Raw genomic sequence first — 19892 nt, 5'->3', positions numbered from 1 at the left:
AATACTAGCAAACCAACAACACATCAAAAAGATAATATACCATGATCAAGGAGGATTTAACCCAGGAGTGCAAGGATGGTTCAACATATACAAATCAATAACTGTGACACATCATATAAACAGAATGGAAGATAAAAACCACACAGTCTTCTCAAAAGATGTAGAAAAGGCATCTCATAAAATTGAACATTCCTTCATGATAAAAAACTCTTAACAAATTAAGCATAGTAGAAACATAATAAAACATAAGAAACATAATAAAAGCCACATGTGACAAACCCAGCTAGTATCATAATGAATGGAGAAAAGCTGAGAGAATTTCCTCTGAGAACTGGAACAAGACAACAATGCCCACTATCACTATTTATACTCAACATAGTACTGAAAGTTCTAGCCGGAACAATCTCTAGCAAGAGAAAGAAATAAAAGGCACTTAAATTGGAAAACAGAAAGTCAAATTGTCTCTCTTTTTATATAACGTGATCTTATATTTAGAAAAACCAAGACTACACCAAAAAAACTCTTAGAACTAATCACTGAATTCAGTAAAGTCGCAGGATACAAAATCAACAAATATCAGTAATATTTCTATCACTAATAAGAAACTAGCTGAAAAATAAATCAAGAAAACAATCCCATTTACAATAGCTACAAAAAATAACAAAATGCCTAGAAATAAATTTAACCAAGAGGTGAAAGACCTCTAGAAGGAAAACTACAAAACACTGATGAGAAATTGAAAAGGACACAAACAAATGGAAAGACACCCATGCTCATGGATTGGAAGAATCGATATTGTTAAAATTAATCTTGAGACTATACTACTCCAAAGCAATCTACAGATTCAATGCAACCCCCATCAAAACACCAATGACATCCTTCACAGAAATAGAGAAAAACCTCCAAAATTCATATGAAACCACAAAACACCCAAAATAGCCAAAGCAATCCTAAGCAAAATGAACAAAGCTGGAGGCATTACACTACCTCCTTTCAAAATATAATACAAAGCTATAGTAACCAAATCAGCATGGTACTATCATAGAAACAGACATATAGACCAGCACAGCAGAACAGAAAACCCAGAAAGATATTCACCTATTTGTAGCCAATTGATTTTTGAAAAAAGCACCAATAACATGCTTTGGGGAAAGGACACCCTCTTCAATAAATGATGATGGGAAAACTGGATATCCATATGCAGAAGAATGAAACTAGACCCCTATCTCTCACCACATCCAAAAATCAACACAGAATGGATTAAAGGCTTAAATATAAAACCCAAAACTATGAAACTACTAGAAGAAAACAATGGAGAAATTCTTCAGAACATTGATCTAGTTAAAGATTTTATGGCTAAGATCTCAAAAGCACAGGCAACAAAAACACAAACAGACAAATGGGACTACATTAAACCAAAAAGCTTCTGCACAGAAAAGGAAACAATCAGCAGAATGAAAAGACAACCTGCTGAATGAAAAAAAAATATTTGGGGACTAATAACCAGAATATACAAGGAACCCAATTCAATAGCAAGAAAACAAATAATTCCATTAAAAAGTAGACAAAGGTTTCTGATGAAGCCTATGTTGGTAGAGACATCTGAGAGCATTGATGAATGCCAACAGCTTAAATGGGGAAAATGATAATAATAAAGTGGGCAAAGGATCTAAATAGACATTTCTCAAAAGAAGACATACAGGTGGCCAACAGATATATGAAAAAATGCTCACTATCACGAATCACCAAGAAAACACAAATCAAAACCACAATGAGATATCATCTTACTTTAGTTAGAATGGCTGTTATCAAAAAGACAAAAAATAACAGATGCTGGCAAGGATGTGGAGACAAGGGAACTTGTATACCCTATTAGTCAGAATGTAAATTTATACAGCCATTATAGAAAACAATATGGAGGTTTCGGAAAAAAACTAAAAATAGAACTATCACACAATCCAGTAATCACACTATTGAATATTTAACCAAAAGAAAGGAAATCAGTATATTAAAGAGATACCTGCTTCCCATGTTTATTGCAGCACTATTTGCAATAGCCAAGATATGGAATCAACCTGAGTGTTAATCAACAGACAAATGGATTTTTAAAATGTGGTCTATATCCACAATGGAATACTAGTCCACCATTAAACAAGAATGAAATCCTGTCATTTGCAGCAACATGGATGGATCTGAAGGTCATTATGTTAAGTGAAATAAGCGAGACACAGAAAGACAACTACCACTCACATTTTTCTCAGTCACATGTCTGAGCTAAAAAGTTGATCTCATGGGGGTGAAAGTCGAACGATAGTTACCAGAGGCTGGGAGTGGGGAAGGGAGAAGAGAAATCGGTTAATGTGGGTACAAGCACAGTTAGATAGAAGGAATAGGTTCCAGTGTTCAATAGCATAGTGAAGTGATGGTAGTTAACAACGATATCTATTTCAAAATAACTGGAAGATTTGAAATATTCCCAACGCAAAGAAATGATAAATGTCCAAGGTGATGGATATCCTAAACACTCTGATTTTATCATTACACATTGTATGAATGTATCAAAATATCACATGTGCTCCATAAACATGTATAATTATTATATATCAATAAGAAATTTTAAGTGTGTTTCTTATATGCAGCACAATTTTATTTTTTTATTTCAATAGGTTTTTGGGGAACAGGTGATGATTGCATGAATAAGTTCTTTAATGGTGATTTCTGAGATTTTGGTGCACCATCACCTGAGCACTGTACACTGTACCCAGTGTGTAGTCTTTTATCCCTTACACTCCTCCCACTCTTTTCCCAAGTCTCCAAAGTCCATTTTAACATTCTTATGACTTTGCATACTCACAGCTTGGCTCCCACTTATGAGTGAGAACATAAGATGTTTGGTTTTTTATTCTTGAGTTACTGCGCTTAGAATAATAGTCACCAATTTCATCTAGGTTGTTGTGAATGCCACTATTTCATTTCTTTTTATGGCTGAGTGGTATCCCACGGTATATTTATACCACAATTTCTTGTTTATTGGTGGGCATTTGAGCTGGTTCTACATTTTTGCAATTGTGAATTGTGGTTCTTATATGCAGCACGATTGAGTAACTGGCTTATCAATATGATTATATATTTGCCCTTACATAGAGTATGCAACATTGACATCTGAGTGGAGAGGAACTCCACTCAGGAGTTTTGTTATGGTTAGGTTTAAGTCTACATTCTTATTAATTTTTTGTCTATTTGTGACACCTATTTCTTAACTACCTTTTTCTCTTTTCCTGGCTTCTTTTGGATGAATTGAATGTTTTTATAACAATTTACCTTCTTGTCAACTCATTAGCCGTAACTCTTAACTGTTTTAGTGATTGCTTTAGTATACATTTTCAAATTATCATAGTCTACCTTTAATTGTTAATATACAATTTAATACATAAGACACTTACAATAGAATACTTTTATTTCTCTCTTCCTGATCTTTGTGCTCTCGTTGTCATATATTTTAACTTTACAAAAAATATAAACTCCAGACTACATTGTGATTACCTTTATTTAAATACTTAGCTATTTTTAAAGAGACTAAAATAATAATCTAAAATCAAATATATTTACTCATGTTACCATTTCTAGTGCTCCTTGGTCTTTTGAATAAATACATCTTTCCACCCGTATCATTTTCCTTCTGCCTGAAGTTTTCTTTTAATATTTCTTGGCGTGAGAGTCTGCTGTTGATGATGTCTTTTAGTTTTTGTATGTCTGAAAAGTCTTTATTTCATCAGCAGTTTTAAAAGCTATTTTCATTGAGTACAGAATTCCATACTTTAAAGATGCTTCACCATTGTTTTTTCACTTGCATTGTTTCCAACAAGAAATCTGTTAGATTCTTATTTTTGTTTCTGTGTACATAATGCATCTTTTTTCCTTTCCTGGGTGCTTTGAAGATTTTTTTTTTTTTTTTTTTTTGTCATTGGTTTTGAGTTTTTTGTTTGTTTTTGTTTTTGTGGAGACAGAGTCTTGCTCAGTCGCCCAGGCTGTGTGATCTCGGCTCACTGCAACATTCACCCACCTGGTTCAAGCAATTCTCCTGCCTCAGCCTCCTGAGTAGCTGCGATTACAGGCATGAGCCACCACGCCCAGTTAATTTTTGTATTTTTAATAGAGAGGGGGGTTTCACCATGTTGCCCAGGGTGGTCTCGAACTCCTGAGCTCAGGCAATCTGCCCAACTCAGCCTCCCAAAGTGCTGGGATTACAGGCATGAGCCACCACACCTGGCTGGTTTTGAGAAGTTTAATTATGATTTTCCTTGGAGTCGTTTTTTTCATGTTTCTTATGCACGTGGTTTCCTGTGTCCCTATCATTTTTATTGTATCTCAGAGATTTAAGCCTTTATTTCCTCAAATATTTTTTTCTGTCCCTACCTATTTCTCCTCTCCCCAGTGGCTCAAATTATATGTATTGGGCTGCTTGAAGTTGTCCCATAGTTCACTAGTGCTCTCTTCTTCTCAAATCTCTTCTCTGTGCGTTTCATTTTGGAAATGTTCTGTTTCTGTATTTTCAAACTTATCTTCTCTTCTGCCACATCTAATTTTCCTTAATTCAATCCAGTGTGTTTATCTCTTACACACTGTAGATTTCATCTCTAGAGGTTCAATTTGGGTTTTTCTTATATCTTCTGTGTCATTACTTAATTTTTGAACATGTGAAATATAGTTAGAATAGCTCTTTAATGTTCTTGCCTAATAATTATAACATCTATCTCAGTTCTGGTTTTGATTGAATAAATTATCTCCTCCTCATGGGTAGTACTTTCCTGTTCCTTTGCATGCCTGATAATTTCTTCTTGGATTCTACACATTGTGATTTTACCTCACTTACTGCTGAATATTTTTGTGTTCCAATAAATATTCTGAGGCTTTGACTTGAGATGCAGCTAATTTACTTGGAAGTAGTTTTATGATTCAAGGTCTTGCTTTTAATATTTGTTTGGCAGGACCAGAGCCCTGGTCTAGAGCTAACGCTCAGTCTAGAGGTAACAACAGTCAGCTCTTTGTATTCATGGGTTCCACACACATGGATTCAACCAACTGTGGATTAAATATATTTTTAAAAATTGCATCTGTGCTGAATATGAACAGATTTTTCCTTGTCATTATTCCCTAAACAATAGAGTCTAACAACTTATTTACATAGCATTTACATTTGTAGGTATTGAAAGTCATTTAAAGATTTAAAAGTATACAGGAGGAAGTGCATAAGTTACATGTGACTATTGCAATATTTTATATGAAGGACTTGGGCCTCCACAGATTTTGGTATCTACAAGAGGTCTTGTAACCTATCCTCTATGAATATCGAGGGATGACTTTATTCCTCCCTACTGAGGAAAAATCCTGTGTACTTTATCCAATGTCCCATGAGTCATGAGGTTTTCCAATCTGTCTTTCAGAACCAAGTAGTACTTCCAGTCCTGTGTGTGTGTCAGATATTGTTCCCTCCATTTCCTTCAGGTGGTCTTTCCTTGGCTTTGGCTAATTTCCCTATAAGCACGCTTGCATATCCAGCTAAATACCTGAGGGTAATCCCTAAAGATCTCCAGAGTTTTCCTTCTGTGCAGCTTTCTTTCTAGTACTCTGTCCTACAAATGCTATGCACCTTGGTTTCTCCAGGCCTTCAGCTCTGTCTCCCAACTGTTTCTTTAACTCAGGGAGTCTGCTGGGCTGCAAGTGGGTTCATTGTCCCTGCACTGCAATCTAGAAGCTCTCTAAGACAATGAGCTGGGGGAATTTAAGGGCTTATCTCTCAGGAATCACTGCCCTTCATTGCCTAATGTCCATCAACATTGGTTTATGTATTTTATCTCTAGTTCTTTTTTTTAAGGTGGGAACACTCTAATATCTTAGTAGACAATAGAAGAATGGGAATATGTAATTCACAAAGAGGAAATAAAAAGAGAAACTCGTAAAAATATTCAACTATCCAATAATCAGAGAAATGCAATTTAGATCAAGACAACAATCTCGCAAATCAAAGTAATAAAAATTTAGAAAAGTGGTAATATTTATTGTTGTTGAGGATTCAATTAAATGGACATTCATATGCTGCTGGGAATGTAGATTATATCACTCTGAACTTTGAGACTTACTTTTTCTAGTCAATATTTTATCATAAGCTGTTTCCCACAACAAACATCACTCCTAACCTATTTTTGTGTGTTGCTTCATAATATGATGTGGAAATATATCACTTTTACCAAGCATTCCCTATTATTGAGCTTTTTCAGGTTATAATATTTCCAATTATAAATAATACTGTGATTGATATTTTTGCACATAAATCTTAGTTCACATTTCAAAGTGATTTTTTAGTGCATAGTTTAAGAAAATAAAAATTGGGTTAAGGAATAGGAATTTTTTTGTCTTGATACATATCACTCATTGTTTTCGTGCTTTTTTGTCTTTGCTCTTGCTTCTGCCTCTGCCTAGAACGTGGTACTCTTATAAAATTAACATCCAGAAATTCCTTCCCTATTTCAAATCAAAAGCTGCCCTCTCAGTGAGCTCCTCCTTGCTAATTCCTGAGCAGACTGAAACCCTCCCTCTTAAATATCCCCCCCATGATCACATTAATCTTATTTATTTACATGCTAATGTGTGCATGTATCTATACAATCCTTGAGGGCAAGGACTGTGTCTTTTCAACTCAATGCCCACAAATCTCTGACAATAATAAAAGCCCCACAATACTACTGAATGAATCAATGGATAGTTAAAAGAGGACAACTCAGGCAAACCAAAACAACAGTGTTCATTCATTCAACTGGCATTTATTGAATACCTATGATGCACCATATGAAAGAAACTCAGACCTGATTTATACTAATTCACTCCTTTTAAATAACCATTTATTGTTCTCTACTCATTTTTCTCATTAGCTTTGTTGAAGAGGACTAATGATCACATAGAGATCTAATATTAAAATAGCACTATAATTGAACTTGGACAGAAAGCTTTCAATCTGTCCTCATCCGACAATCTCTGCCTAAATTCTTAAAAGCAGCTAGCTTTCCATGGCTACACATTTGTGTGATGGCCCTCCTTTTGACTCTTTCCTTCCCAGCCAACTGAGTTGGCTTATCTCTGCTAAACAAGCACATCTCCAGACACTGCACCCACTCACAACCCCACAGGAAAAGCAGAGTGTGTTTTCTTCCCCCATCCGCTTTATAATTTGTGGTGCCTGAGTGTGGAATCCATCCCTGAAGAATTTAGAATTCTATTAGAAATATCAGTTCCCGGGCCAGGCACGGTGGTTCACGCCTATTAATCCCAGCACTTTGGGAGGCTGAGGCAGGCAGACTGCCTGAGGTCAGGAGTTCAAGACCAGCCTGGCCAACATGGTGAAACCCTATCTCTACTAAAAATATAAAAATTAGCCAGGCATGGTGGCGGGCACCTGTAATCCCAGCTACTTGGGAGGCTGAGGCAGGAGAATCGCTTGAATCCAAGAGGCAGAGGTTACAGCGAGCCAGTATCATGCCACTGCACTCCAGCCTGGGCGACACAGTGAGACTTGATCTCAAAAAAAAAAAAAAAGAAAAAGAAAAAAAGAAATATCAGTTCCCTCAAAGTAAAAGGTGAAACCACAAGAGTCCCTCCTGATAAGAGTCTTTCTGTACCTCCCCCAGTTCCTCAAACTCCCTTTCCTCCATATTTGTAGGTGGTTACAGTGTTGTGAGGAAGGTGTGATTTACAGGAAAATACAAATTTCTTTGCATAAGCTCCTCACTGAGTCAGGTTGGGCAAGAAGATTAACTTCTATGGCAAGTGAAAGTTTCTAGAGCCTGCCTCTAGTCTCTAGAGGGAAAACTGAGGGAAATCTATGGAGAGGTACGAGCTGTACAAGCTTCAGTAGATAAAGGTGGAAATGCAATTTCTGTAGAGGACCCTCATCAGGGAAAAGTGTTGCATGTAAGCCCTCCATAGGATATGAAGGACCAAGGGAGGTTTGTCTTGTTTTGTTTTTGGAGGACTGTCTGTGTAAGTTATTTGATCCATCCAATATCAACATATCAAGCACCCTTCTCACTGTCCAGCATTTATCCCTGTCATCCTCAGGAATAAATACAGAACCAGCAATGGGAAAGATCTGCTCACCAGTCCAACACACCTGAATCAGGACAACGCACATGCATGATGAGTTCCTGAGCTCCTCCTCCTGAAGGAATCTGGTTCACCACCCAGGTGACAGGGGATTAGAGAACACCTCAAAGGGGAGAAACAGGGACTAGAGCCCCCCTGGATGGCACTGCCAGACCAAGCCCTTCTCAAGCACCAAAAGAATACCTGAGACATTTCAAGGAAGACTCTCCAAAGTGTAGGTTCGCCTGAGGCCCAGAGCCCAAAGCAGAGGCCCTGTCTGCGTTTCTGAGAAAGGCATTATAAAGGCATTTCCATAGGATAGGGAGCTGGTCATTTCACAAGCCCAAGACTGGATCAGAATGCAAGGCCTTCCTCATACACTACATCATTCTTGTTGGCATATGCTGTCGGCAACTTGAGGTCCCCAAGCAACATTTCTCCAGCACTTAACATTGAGACAGGCACATAGAATGTTGTCAAATAAAAGTCCTAATTCAAGGCATGTTTGTTTTGTAATATGCAGAAAAGTGTCTTGGAGTAATAAATGGTACCTTGAAGTTAGGGTAGAAGGCTTGGTTCAGCCTCTCTGGGTTTCAGTGACCTCATTTTAAGATGAAGGAGATGATAAGAAGGTCCCTTAAGACCTTCGAACTTAGATCCTACAACTTGAATGTCTATGGCTTGCCCTAATCAGGAAGAGCTCAGTGGCTTCTTAAGAAAATGAAAGGGCTTTAACCCTATAACTCTAGTTGCCAAGGCTTAATTCATGTAGGAAACTATTCACTCCCCATCAGCTACAGGCTTGGAGTCAGGTTGCAGATGCAATAATAACTCTGCTAGTAAGTTGAGCTCATGGTGCACGCCCCCAATATCAGCGCTTGTGAGGCCGGGGTGAAGTTTTTTTGCTCCTGTTCCAAGGTATTTGAATTGGAGTGCTCTGGAGACAAGGACCAAGCAGAAAGTGCTGAGACATAGAGTGAAGCCCCACTGTGAGGCCATGCCCTGGAGACCACAGACTCTAATGTTGAATGGGGAGTCATGAAGCCCTTAGTTGGGGCTGAGAGGGACTTAAAACCCAGGGGGAATTCAGTAACTACTTTAAGAAACAGAAAAAAATCCCTGTTTCTTGTAACTTGGATTCCCATTGTCTCAGTGAAGAGTAGCTGAGTCACCCACTCACTCATGATCTCATGGAATCCATTAGCTCAGGCTGAGTCTCACTCATCTATCAGCTACTATGATCAGATAAAGTGGAATGGTGTGATAGTTGGAGAAAGCCCAGAAGACCCGGCTTTGGGCAAAGGCAGTGAGTGATTTGGGGGCAGGGAGAAGAGAAGCAGGACATTTTTTTCTAGCTCATAAATTGAAGATGAAATCACCAGAAAGGGCTGCCAATAAAGCAATGCCCAGTAATCCTGCACTTAGGCAGAATTCTAAGGCCAGGGAGGCCCTGGAAGATTGGTCCTTTGGAGGGAGAATATCACCTAACACTATTCCAAGCACAAGGAGCTACTAGGACAGCCAACAGGAGACTAAGGTGAAGAATTTGCTTATGAAGCTTGCTTGAAGACCAAACATATTCATCTCCTCCCATTGCCAAGGTGTTTAAGCCCAGGTACTCTGACCTCCACAATCTCATGAGACTGACCCTGAGGGTCAAAAGACAAATCATAGCATGACCTTCCTGCTGAAAACCTGAGAGGGCATTAAGAAGGTGGGGATACTAAAGATGTTATCCTCTGTGAGGGTGAGATCAGCATGGTCTTGAGCAAAACACTTCCTGACTTCCTGTGTCCTTGGAGCAGCTCCAGAGAAAATGAAGGTGAGGGGTGAGGGAGCCATCCCAGCCTGTGGGCAGTCCGAGTCCTTTTTCTGGAAGTGTGGAGCAATGGTCAGAGAATACAATGGGCTTTAAGACCCAGTCTCTGCTAGGAAGATCCAACCCATTTCCAACTGGCTATAATATTTATGAAGCAAGGCAAGCCAGAAGAGTTTAGAATCCTAGGAGACACACTGATGATAACATCTGATAACCCAGTTTCAAAGGTTGGGTTCAACATTACACTGTGAGAATCCAAAAGGATCAGAGGGGATGTGGCTGTACTTTGGAAAAGGTCAAGCATGTGGCCAGTGGAAATGGTCCTTATTATTATCAAAATCTTCAGGCCCATCCTGGGAATGAGGGCACAAAGGGACAGCCTCCAGGAGAAAGCGTTGAGACGTGGAGTAATCACAAGCTTTCCTAAGGTCACAAGATGAGTCAGTCGCAGACAAGGAATCTGTCTTTGCCTCAATAAATTTCCCTACTTAGTGAGTTTGGACAGCTCAAAGACAGCTTTAGTGTAGATAAACAAGCTTGTCCACAGTGGAACAAACGAGCAAGAGGTAGCACACTCTGGCCCAGTGTCATTTCCTCCTCCCTACTTCTATAAAAAGCACCCCCAGAAAAGTTTAAGCCCCAGCTGAGTTCATTAACAGACCAAACACTAGAAGCCTATTTCAAATAGATGGCAAAGTTTTAATGTGAATGCTGTCCCCACACGCCCCTCCAATTCAGATCTTTCCCTTCTCCAATCTCTGTCGGTTCCCCCAGACAATTCTAAAAGACTCTGAACTCTTTTCTTCCCTCCAGCGAGAGAAACTTTGCTCCCTTTCAAGCTGGTGGCTGCTGCTTCGGAGTCTCTCAGAGTGAGTTCTCTCCCAGAAGGCACTTCATTCCCTCATGCAATAGAGCTCTTGGGAGGTGTGCCAACTGATGTTTCAGACATGTCTGGATGGGGCAGAACCCTGCATGTGCAGCCAGCCTGGGATCAGGGCGAAACAAGGTAACAAATATGAAGTGCCTAGCATAGCACCTACTCAGTACATTCTGGCTTTCATTCATTACTACATAGGAAATTCACCAATAATTTTTTATTAAAATATTTCTTTTCAATGTATTTATTTAATTTTATTTATTCATTTTTTGAGACAGAATCTCACTCTGTCTCACAGGCTGGAGTGCAGTGGCGTGATCTTGGCTCACTGTAACCTCCACCTCCTGGGTTCAAGTGATTCTCCCGCCTCAGCCTCCCAGGTAGCTGGGATTACAGGCATCCACCACCATGCCCGGCTAATTTTTGTATTTTTAGTAGAGATGGGGTTTCATCACGTTGGCCAAGCTGGTCTCAAACTCCTGATCTTAGGTGATCCACCCACCTCAGCATCCCAAAGTGCTGGGATTACCGGCATGAGCCACCATACCCAGCCCTCATTTATTTATTTTTAAGACAAGATCTCAATTTGCCCCCCAGGCTGGCATGCAGTGGCATAGTCATGACTCACTGTAGTCTCAAACTCCTGGGCCCAAGCAACTCTCCCACCTCAGTCTCCTGAGTAGCTGGGACTACAAGTGTGCACCACCACACCCAACTAATTTCTTGTAGAGACAGGGTCTACCTACGTTGCCCAAGCTGGTCGCAAACTCCTGGCCTCAAGCGGTCCTCCCGCCTTGGCCTCCCAAAGCACTGGGATTACAGACATGAGCCACCATGCTCAGCCTCGTTTGAATTTAATTAAGAGCCTATTATTATCTAGGCACTGGGCTAGGAGGAATGGAAAATAACAAGATACATATAATTTGATTTCTACTTTAGGAAGTACAGAATTTAGGGAGGAGAAAAGACACCCAGACCAATATAGTACAGAGTCCAGTAGAATGCATGTCGAAAGAAGGTCTGAACAAATCTCTGGAGGATGGTTGAGGAGAGTAGATTCCTTTTCTCTGATGAAATGGAGCAGGTGGCATTCAGTGAAGTCTGGAAACTGGGTAAGACTTCTACCACTGCACAAGGCAGCATGGCATTCCAGAGGAAGGGAAAGACCTGGGGAAGAAGAGGGAATGCCACACTCAGGGATACCTGGCTGGAAAGAGAGATGAGAGCAGGAATGAGAAACCAGTCTGGAAAGGGAAGCTGAGGCACATTCCTGATGGCTTTGAAGTGAAGGGAGACCAACTAGAGGGCTATCACTGCAGTTTAAGTCTGACCATAACTGCTCCCACTAGCATGGGACTCATGAGGAGCCGAAGGAAGGAAGTCGGCACAAGCCAACACAAGTGTGTGCAGCATGGTGGGTATTTGGGAAGTGGAGGAGGCCTGAAATAGCTGCCTGCCCTGGGCCGAGGGCTGGTACAAGGCCACAGAGGGTTAGTGACATTGCTCTTCATGTCCCTTCTCTCTAGCAAGTATGTGGTTGGAGCTTCTGTTGTAAATCTTGCCCTGAGTACTATCTGGAGACAGGGCTTCATTGGAGGACAGCTGCACATCTAATTTTAGGTTCCTGCTAGAGAAGTAGGGCAGGTCTAATCTCCACAGGAGGGAGGAGTCATCATGACACAACACTGGGCATCTGCTCCTACAAAGGCATCCCGGAATAACTCTCCCATAGCATGCTAGCATTTGGAGGATGATACTTAGTAGAGCTATCCATGTCCCCTGACATGCTACTTCATCCCTTCCTTGCAAGACCCCCCTTGAGCCCACAGGTTCTGTCATCCAAATGGCTTGAGTAGAATTCATTTGGGTATGTTTTAGTTACTATTGTCAGGATGGAGTTTGTGAAAGATGGAAATTGGCAGGACGTTCTCATCTCCAGACTCTTCCCCAGCCTCTGCCATCTGATCTGCAGCAGACAACCAGACATCCCATAGTATTTGTATTAATAATGATTAACAATGTCATAGCATGTCAAAGCACACAATGTCTTTACACATTATTTTTTATTGCCCACAATAAACCTAGGAGGTAAGACTTGACATTCATGCTTTAAGAAATGTCAAAGTTTGGTTAAGAAAAGTTAAATGACTCGCCAAGGAATCTAGTAGAAGGAGGCTTACAGAGCAGGTCTTCCAATTTCATTACCTTTGTTCTTATCTTGCTGTTGATGAGTAAGTATAAGATAGAAAACAAGGTGGCTTTGGGAAAGAATTCAAAAGCAGAGGGAATAGATATTTAGCCTTTGAGAGGAAATAGCCAATTGATGGAGGAGTAAGACTCCCCTATCATTAAGCAAATTGTTCCATGGGTATAAGCCATTTAGATGGAAAAGAAATTTAAGCAAACTTTAACTGCATATGATTGTCTTACATATGATGGTTGTAGAAATAAAATGCTGGAAATAGACTGTATAAGATACGCCAGCGGTGGCTTAAGAGCTGAGGCTCATGTATCAGACAGGGTTTAAATCCCAGCTCTCTCACTTAAAACCCAGCATGTCACTTAACTTCTTTCAGTTTCAATTTATTTTCCAGTAAAATTGGGGGCAATAATAGCACCTGCCTTGCAGAGCAGATGAGAGGCTCAAAGGAGGTAATGCATGCTAAGAGCTTAGCACAGTGCAGGGCACCTAATAAACACCATGCCAATGACAGCTATATTGTAACGGTTGGTGGAAAAGCCTTTTTCCTACAGAGGTTTGGCTTTAATATGGCATTTGACTGAAGAAGGAGAACCATCTTGCCCAAAATTTATAGAACAAATCAGACATGTAGAAATATGCCTGGGGTCGCTGGAAGGCTCCTTTTGTGATTGGAAGCACCCTACTCCCACTCCATTAATCCCTGGTATTACTTTTCCACTTGCCTCTGACACTTCGATCAGATCTGTGCCTGAATTCAACTCCCTTTGCAGGAGGAAAAGAAAGCATTAAAAGTGGCAACTAGTGTGAGTCTCTGAGGAGGAGGTTTCTATGCTTTGTTGATTTCTCCCTGCTACCCCACAAGTTTGGCCTGAATGAGGAAGACAATGAAAGCTATGAGCACCCCAGAAAGAAGAGACCTAGTGCCTTGATATCCATGGTTATGTGGGAAGAGCTTCCTAGGGGAGCCTTCCAAACAACATGGTACCCAAGTGGCAGAGGAGAAGACTGAGTGAGACCCGTATGTGGATGAGCCCAGCAGATATCACAAAGATTTTCACATAATCTAAAGGAAGAAACCAGATATTCCTGACCTTCTGAACTGCTGAACTATGACAGCATCAGATTAGAAGAAGCCTTGTGAATAGGGCAGAAAGATAAAGTTCATAGATTGGTAACCAAAGAACATGTTGAGACTGCAGATGTCAGCAGCAAAGGCCTGCACACAATGATAAAAATGACACATATCCAAGTCATATATATGTCCAAATGGACATGAGATGATTGAGGACAGTCTGTGTTTTTCCATCAACACCCCGGCACTACCATGGCTTCTTAGAACTCAGATGTACCCCAGAAAGTGGGGGGAGAAGAGTGAAATCCCTGGATGAAAACCAAAGACTCACTAATTTGAGTTAGATTCCTGATAAGACACTGGTTTATATTTCTTGTTATCTGACATAAATGTAAATTTAAGACAGAGTAAAATATAATTATAGAAAATAAATTTTTTTGGTCCCTGAGTTTTTTATTTTGAAGTTTTTTACCTACTAGATGAGGGTTCTTAGTAGAATTTAATTGAATTCCACCTTGCAATAAATTCACACCCTGGAGAAGATGTTTCCAAAATGAGAGACATAGAACACTGACCCCCTCCTTCCCCTAAAAAAGGTGATCTCAAAAAAAAAAAAAAAAAAAAAAACCACAGTTCCCTGACTAAATCAATTTTGGATCAGGGTATACTAAATAACAGATATTCTCAATATGTATTGGCTTTACAAAGGCTCTGAGAAGTCTTACAGTAAAGAAACCAGCATTCAATCCAGTATTTCTCAACTTATTGGATGAGAATTTTTTTTCACTGAGATATAATGTATTTCACTCTACGAAATGCTCGGTGTAGAGAGCTGCAGGTGTGAATGGATGATAATGGCATAACTGTAGTGACCCAAGAGAAAAATAATCAGGTGGAACATGAGCCTAAGATTGATGCTGGGATGCAGAAAATATCATGGTTGGGCATGGAAATGTTACTTGCCAAATGATCCCATCTATCTTGGAAATTGGCTGAATTTCTTCTAATATTCTTTCAAGGTCCTCGCTGAGTCACTCTCATAAATGATAGATCTTAATAGTCCCGAATATCTCTAAAGCCTTCATGTCTAACCATCTCCCTTTTTAACTTGATGATTCACTCCACTCCAGCAAGCAGAGGCAGGGAGAACAGGCTGAGTTTCATTTTCCAATCATAAAAATACATCTCAAGACTAGCACATGACCATGATGGACTATTATAAGGCCCAGAACTCATGCCAGAAGTTTAACTGGCTGTCTCTTTAAAGACCCTGTCATTTCTGAAATGTCTTTTGAGGATTATATTTATTTATGGTAGATTTGCTGTGAGTAAAAAGTATATACCTGAGGGCTTCAGGCAAAAGTAACATGAGGTTTCGAGTCTGAAAGATCTGGAATCAAATCTCAACTCTACTATTTCCTAGCACAGTGACCTTGGATAAGGCTCTCGACATATTTTAACTTGCTCGTCTGAAAAAGAGAATAATAATATACCCATTCAGGGTTATCATGAGAATTAGAGGAAATGACTCATGGGTGTGGAGGGATGTAAACTGCGAAGGGATAAAGACATGGTACCATATTTCCAAAGGAGAAATGATCACTAAACTGAGCTGGAAGCATCATGAAAATACATGTGGGGCAATCTCCATCTCTCCATCTGTTACAAAAGGGGCAGAAGTATTACATGGCACTCTGTACCTGATTGCTTGGGTGCGCTTTTGGGTATAAGGAGTAATAACCTTGAAAAGCAGTTCCATGGCTCCGTTAATTCCCAGCATGGCTCCCATGGAGACTAAGAAAAACAAAAGCACAGTAGTTATGGTCACAAGTGGATGAGTTAAGGCTCAATACAACTTGGATTGACTCCTTTAAATCTTTAAGGGGCAACCTGATAAACAAGATAGCTCCCTTTCTTTTCCACCCTGGTTGCACATTCCTCTATAATGTCATACTCGGGTCTCCCATGACTAAAGTAATGACTTGACTGTGCCCCAACTAGAATGTCAAATGAAGAATCAGTTCTTCCTGCTCAGCAGTAACTAGATGGGAAGTTTTTGCCTTTTTGGCCAATTGGGTGATTATCAAAACATTGTCATAGATCTGAATGATAGAAAGAAACTCCAAAGAGGTATCTAGTTAGGTAAATACAACTTTTGGATGTTACTCTTGTCTCCAAGGATGCCCCAGCATCTCTCCAACATTCCCAGTACCCTATTCCACTTAGATCACTTTAGGTAGAGCTCTGCTCATGTCAGAAAATAAGAGGAGTCCACAGACACTCTTGTCTTTCCTCCACTGGACTTGTGTTTTTAAGACAAAGACCTATGAATGCCTTGTGCTTTAGGCTAGCCTTGATCTGAGAAAAGTGAGTGGGAACAAGAGGTCTTAGAGAAGCAAAGAGAGGGAAACAAGGGTGGATGATACTGAATTGTTCCAACCCTCAGGAAAGGAAGCTAAATGGAACTCTGAAGACTCCTCATCTCACTACAGTCTTTCAGATAGAGACTGAGGCTGATGTCTTTGCTATTGCAGAGTGCATGTTCCTGGAACATCGTCCATGCATATGTCCCTCCTGAGGCTAGTACATGAAGTAATTGCCTGGATCAAAATTCAGAAATTTGGCATCCTAGTCCTGCCCATCAATCTTCCACTCTTGTGGCTACTCACTCAGCTCTTACTTCCGAATTGGGAAAACAGACTAGAGAAAACTCTTGGCAAGTAATTAAAAAAAATTCTGGTATTGAGTAAGGGAGGAGTTAATTTTAAAAGCATAACAATAAGAAATCCTCACTGAGTTCACCTTTGTGGATGCCTGTCCGAGGTTAGAGCTCCAGCAGCTCTGTGAACATCCTCATTGGCCATCTGAGAACTTCTAAAGGGTTCATTGGTTCTCACAGACCCATTAGGGTTCCAGCCAACTCCTTCTGAAGATAGGAGCTGTTTAGAAAGCTTTGCTGGAACACTCAACATTGGCTAACAATTCACGGAAAAGATAGTAATCCACAGGCTTCTTGAACTCTGCTTGCCTCTCATCAGTAAAGTCAATGTATAGAGAGTGACAGTATAATTTTTTTAAATACCTTATGGAACAGTGAGTTGGTACAATCAACATAGGCTTAGAAGATGAATCAGATAGCCACCTCCTCATACCCACAGGAAAATCCCAGGACTTCTCAGAACTCCAGATGAAGGAATTTTTCTAAATCTCCATAACCATTATATTTAAGGAAGGCAAGTTTTTCAGCCTATTTATGCTTTAGGAAACCAGGAAATGCTTCAAATTTTCCTCTGCTGGCACACTGCAAATGTGGGTGGCACACCTTCTGTCTATTCATTAATGAGAGTTGTCCTTTATACTCTGTCTATTCATTAATGAGAGTTGTCCTTTATACAAAGCCACAGTTCCTCTTTTCCTTTATTAGAGATGGGTGTATACAAATCTTCTCAGCTTTTCCCTAAAGCTCTCTGGTTTTCAGGTCAATATACGGGAGATGGGTGAGTAGAGGCTCCATCTGTGAACAAGGATTCAAGCATCTATCCCATTATTCCCCCCAGAAAGACTTTATTTTGATGAATCCTCCATGTTTATTAAGAGAATTTACCAATGAAAATCAGGTTATTGTGGCTGGGCACTGTGGCTCACACCTATAATCCCAGCACTTCGGGAGGCTGAGGTGGGTGGATCACCTGAGGTCAGGAGTTCAAGACCAGCCTGGGCAACATGGTGAAACTCCATCTTTGCTAAAAATACAAAAATTAGCCAGGTGTAGTAGCGCACACCTGTAATCCCAGCTACTCGGGAGGCTAAGGCACAAGAATCATTTGAACCCAAGAGGCAGAGGCTGCAGTGAGCCGAGATCATGCCGCTACATTCCAGCCTGGGTAACAGAATGAGACTATCTAAAAAAAAAAAAAAAAAAAAAAAAAAGAGAAGAGAAAAGAAAGGAAAAAAGAAAAAAGAAAGAAAAGAAAAAAAATCAGGCATTTTAGTAGTTCTTGGGGTAATTAGAATTAAAAAGTCACCTATTAACTCCCCATATCTGTACTCATTCTACTATTTCAAAAGATTAAGGGAAAAGCATAGGGCAGGGAAGAGAAACTAGCAATTATCAAGCAGTTGCCATGTGACAAACATGCCCATGAACATCTCCTATTCACCCCATCTACCAAGTCTATGAGCTCCATTATGGCTAGTTGTGTCCACTCCTAAATTCATACGTTGAAGCCCTAATCTTCAGTACCTCGGAGTAGGACTGTATCTGGAGATAGGGCCTTTAGAGAGGGAATTATGTTAAAATGAGGCCATTAAGGTGGGTCCTAGTCTAGTGTGGACTTATGTTCTTATAAGAAGGGAGAATTTGGACACACAAAGAAACATCAAGGATGCCCAAGCATAGAAGAAAGACCTTGTGAGGACACAGGGAGCAGACGGCCATCTGGAAGCCAAAGAGAGGGGCCAGTAGAAACCAAATCTGCCGACATCCTGAGCTCCAATTTGTAGCCTTCAAAAATGTGAGAAAAAAAGGGTGTGGTGGCTCAGGCCTGTAATCCCAGTAATTTGGGAGGCCAAGGTGGGCAGATCACCTGAGATCAGGAGTTCGACACCAGCCTGACCAACATGGTGGAACCCTGTCCCTACTAAAATATAAAAATTAGCCAGGCATGATGGCAGGTCCCTGTGATCCCAGCTACTCGGGAGGCTGAGACAAGAGAATTGCTTGAACCTGGGAGGCAGAGATTGCGGTGAGCTAAGGTCACACCAGTGCACTCCAGCCTAGGCAACAGAGTGAGACTTCATCTCAAAAAAATAAAAATAAATAAAAAATAAATAAAGTGAGAAAATACTTTTTTTTTGTTTAAGCCACATAGACTGTGATATTTTGTTAAGGCATTACAGCAGCCCTAGCAGAGTAATAGTAATCATTATTACTACTATAATTTTGTAAAGGATGAAACTAAGGTTCAACAGGGTAAGTATTCATGCTTCATGACTCATTTAAAAAATAACCACAGTCAAACTCAGGTCTTTTTGGCTCTAAGCCCATGTTCTTTCCCCTATCGACTATATAACCTCCAAATAATTGTCACTTTCATTTCATAGGAAGGGAACTCAGAAAGGAGAAATGAAAGTCTATGCTTATTACATATGAGATAGGAGGTATAGGATCTAACATATTAATGAAAAGTTTCCATATGGAATAGAATTAAAATGAGTTCTGGAGTTAGAAATTCCACCCTCCTGACTTTTTATCTGTATGAATTCAAGCAATTGCTTCACTTTTTTTTTTTAAGACAGTCTCACTCTGTCGCCCAAGCTGGAGTGCAGGGGCACAATCAATGCTCACTGCAGCCATGACTTCCTGGACTCGAGTGATTCTCCTACCTCAGCCTTCCAAGTAGCTGGGACTATAGGCACATGCCACCACGCCCAGCTAATTTTTTGTATTTTTAGTAGAAACCAAGCTGGTCTCAAACACCTGGGCTCAAGCGATCTGACCACCTCATCATCCCAAAGTGCTGGGATTACAGGCGTGAGCCACCATGCCTGGCCCTGCTTTACTCTTTAAAGTTTCTTTTTCAAAGCTATAAAATTATGGGTCTAAATACAAAATTACTATGATAATTAGAAATAAGTCAAATCAGGAGACAGCAGATAAGTATCAACTGAGCTATGATGTTCCTAATAATTACCTGGAGGACCCTGTTGAGAAGGATCATGGGTTTTTTAAAATGGTAAGGGATGTTGTAATCAATAAGTAATTTCACGAATATGGTAGGGAGAA

At 40.2% G+C, this 19892-nt stretch overlaps 1 protein-coding gene and 1 non-coding gene across 2 annotated transcripts in view; one reads left to right on the top strand and one right to left on the bottom strand.

Annotated features, from left to right (window-relative positions):
* AGBL1 (AGBL carboxypeptidase 1) overlaps positions 1–19892 on the bottom strand; it is a 534408-nt gene that overhangs the window by 503631 nt on the left and 10885 nt on the right. Inside the window, 1 exon segment of the mRNA XM_009250131.3 lies at positions 15808–15901. Coding sequence (XP_009248406.3) covers positions 15808–15901 — 94 coding nt within the window.
* On the top strand, positions 1571–1643 carry LOC112129262 (small nucleolar RNA SNORD74). The gene has a single exon (XR_002911671.1). It is a non-coding gene; the product is annotated as a small nucleolar RNA SNORD74 (small nucleolar RNA).

The sequence above is a fragment of the Pongo abelii genome, chromosome 16, assembly GCF_028885655.2.
Source record: "Pongo abelii isolate AG06213 chromosome 16, NHGRI_mPonAbe1-v2.0_pri, whole genome shotgun sequence".
Classification (NCBI taxonomy): domain Eukaryota; kingdom Metazoa; phylum Chordata; class Mammalia; order Primates; family Hominidae; genus Pongo; species Pongo abelii.
Note: the sequence above shows the minus strand (reverse complement) of the source record. Positions and strands in the feature narration are given on the sequence as shown.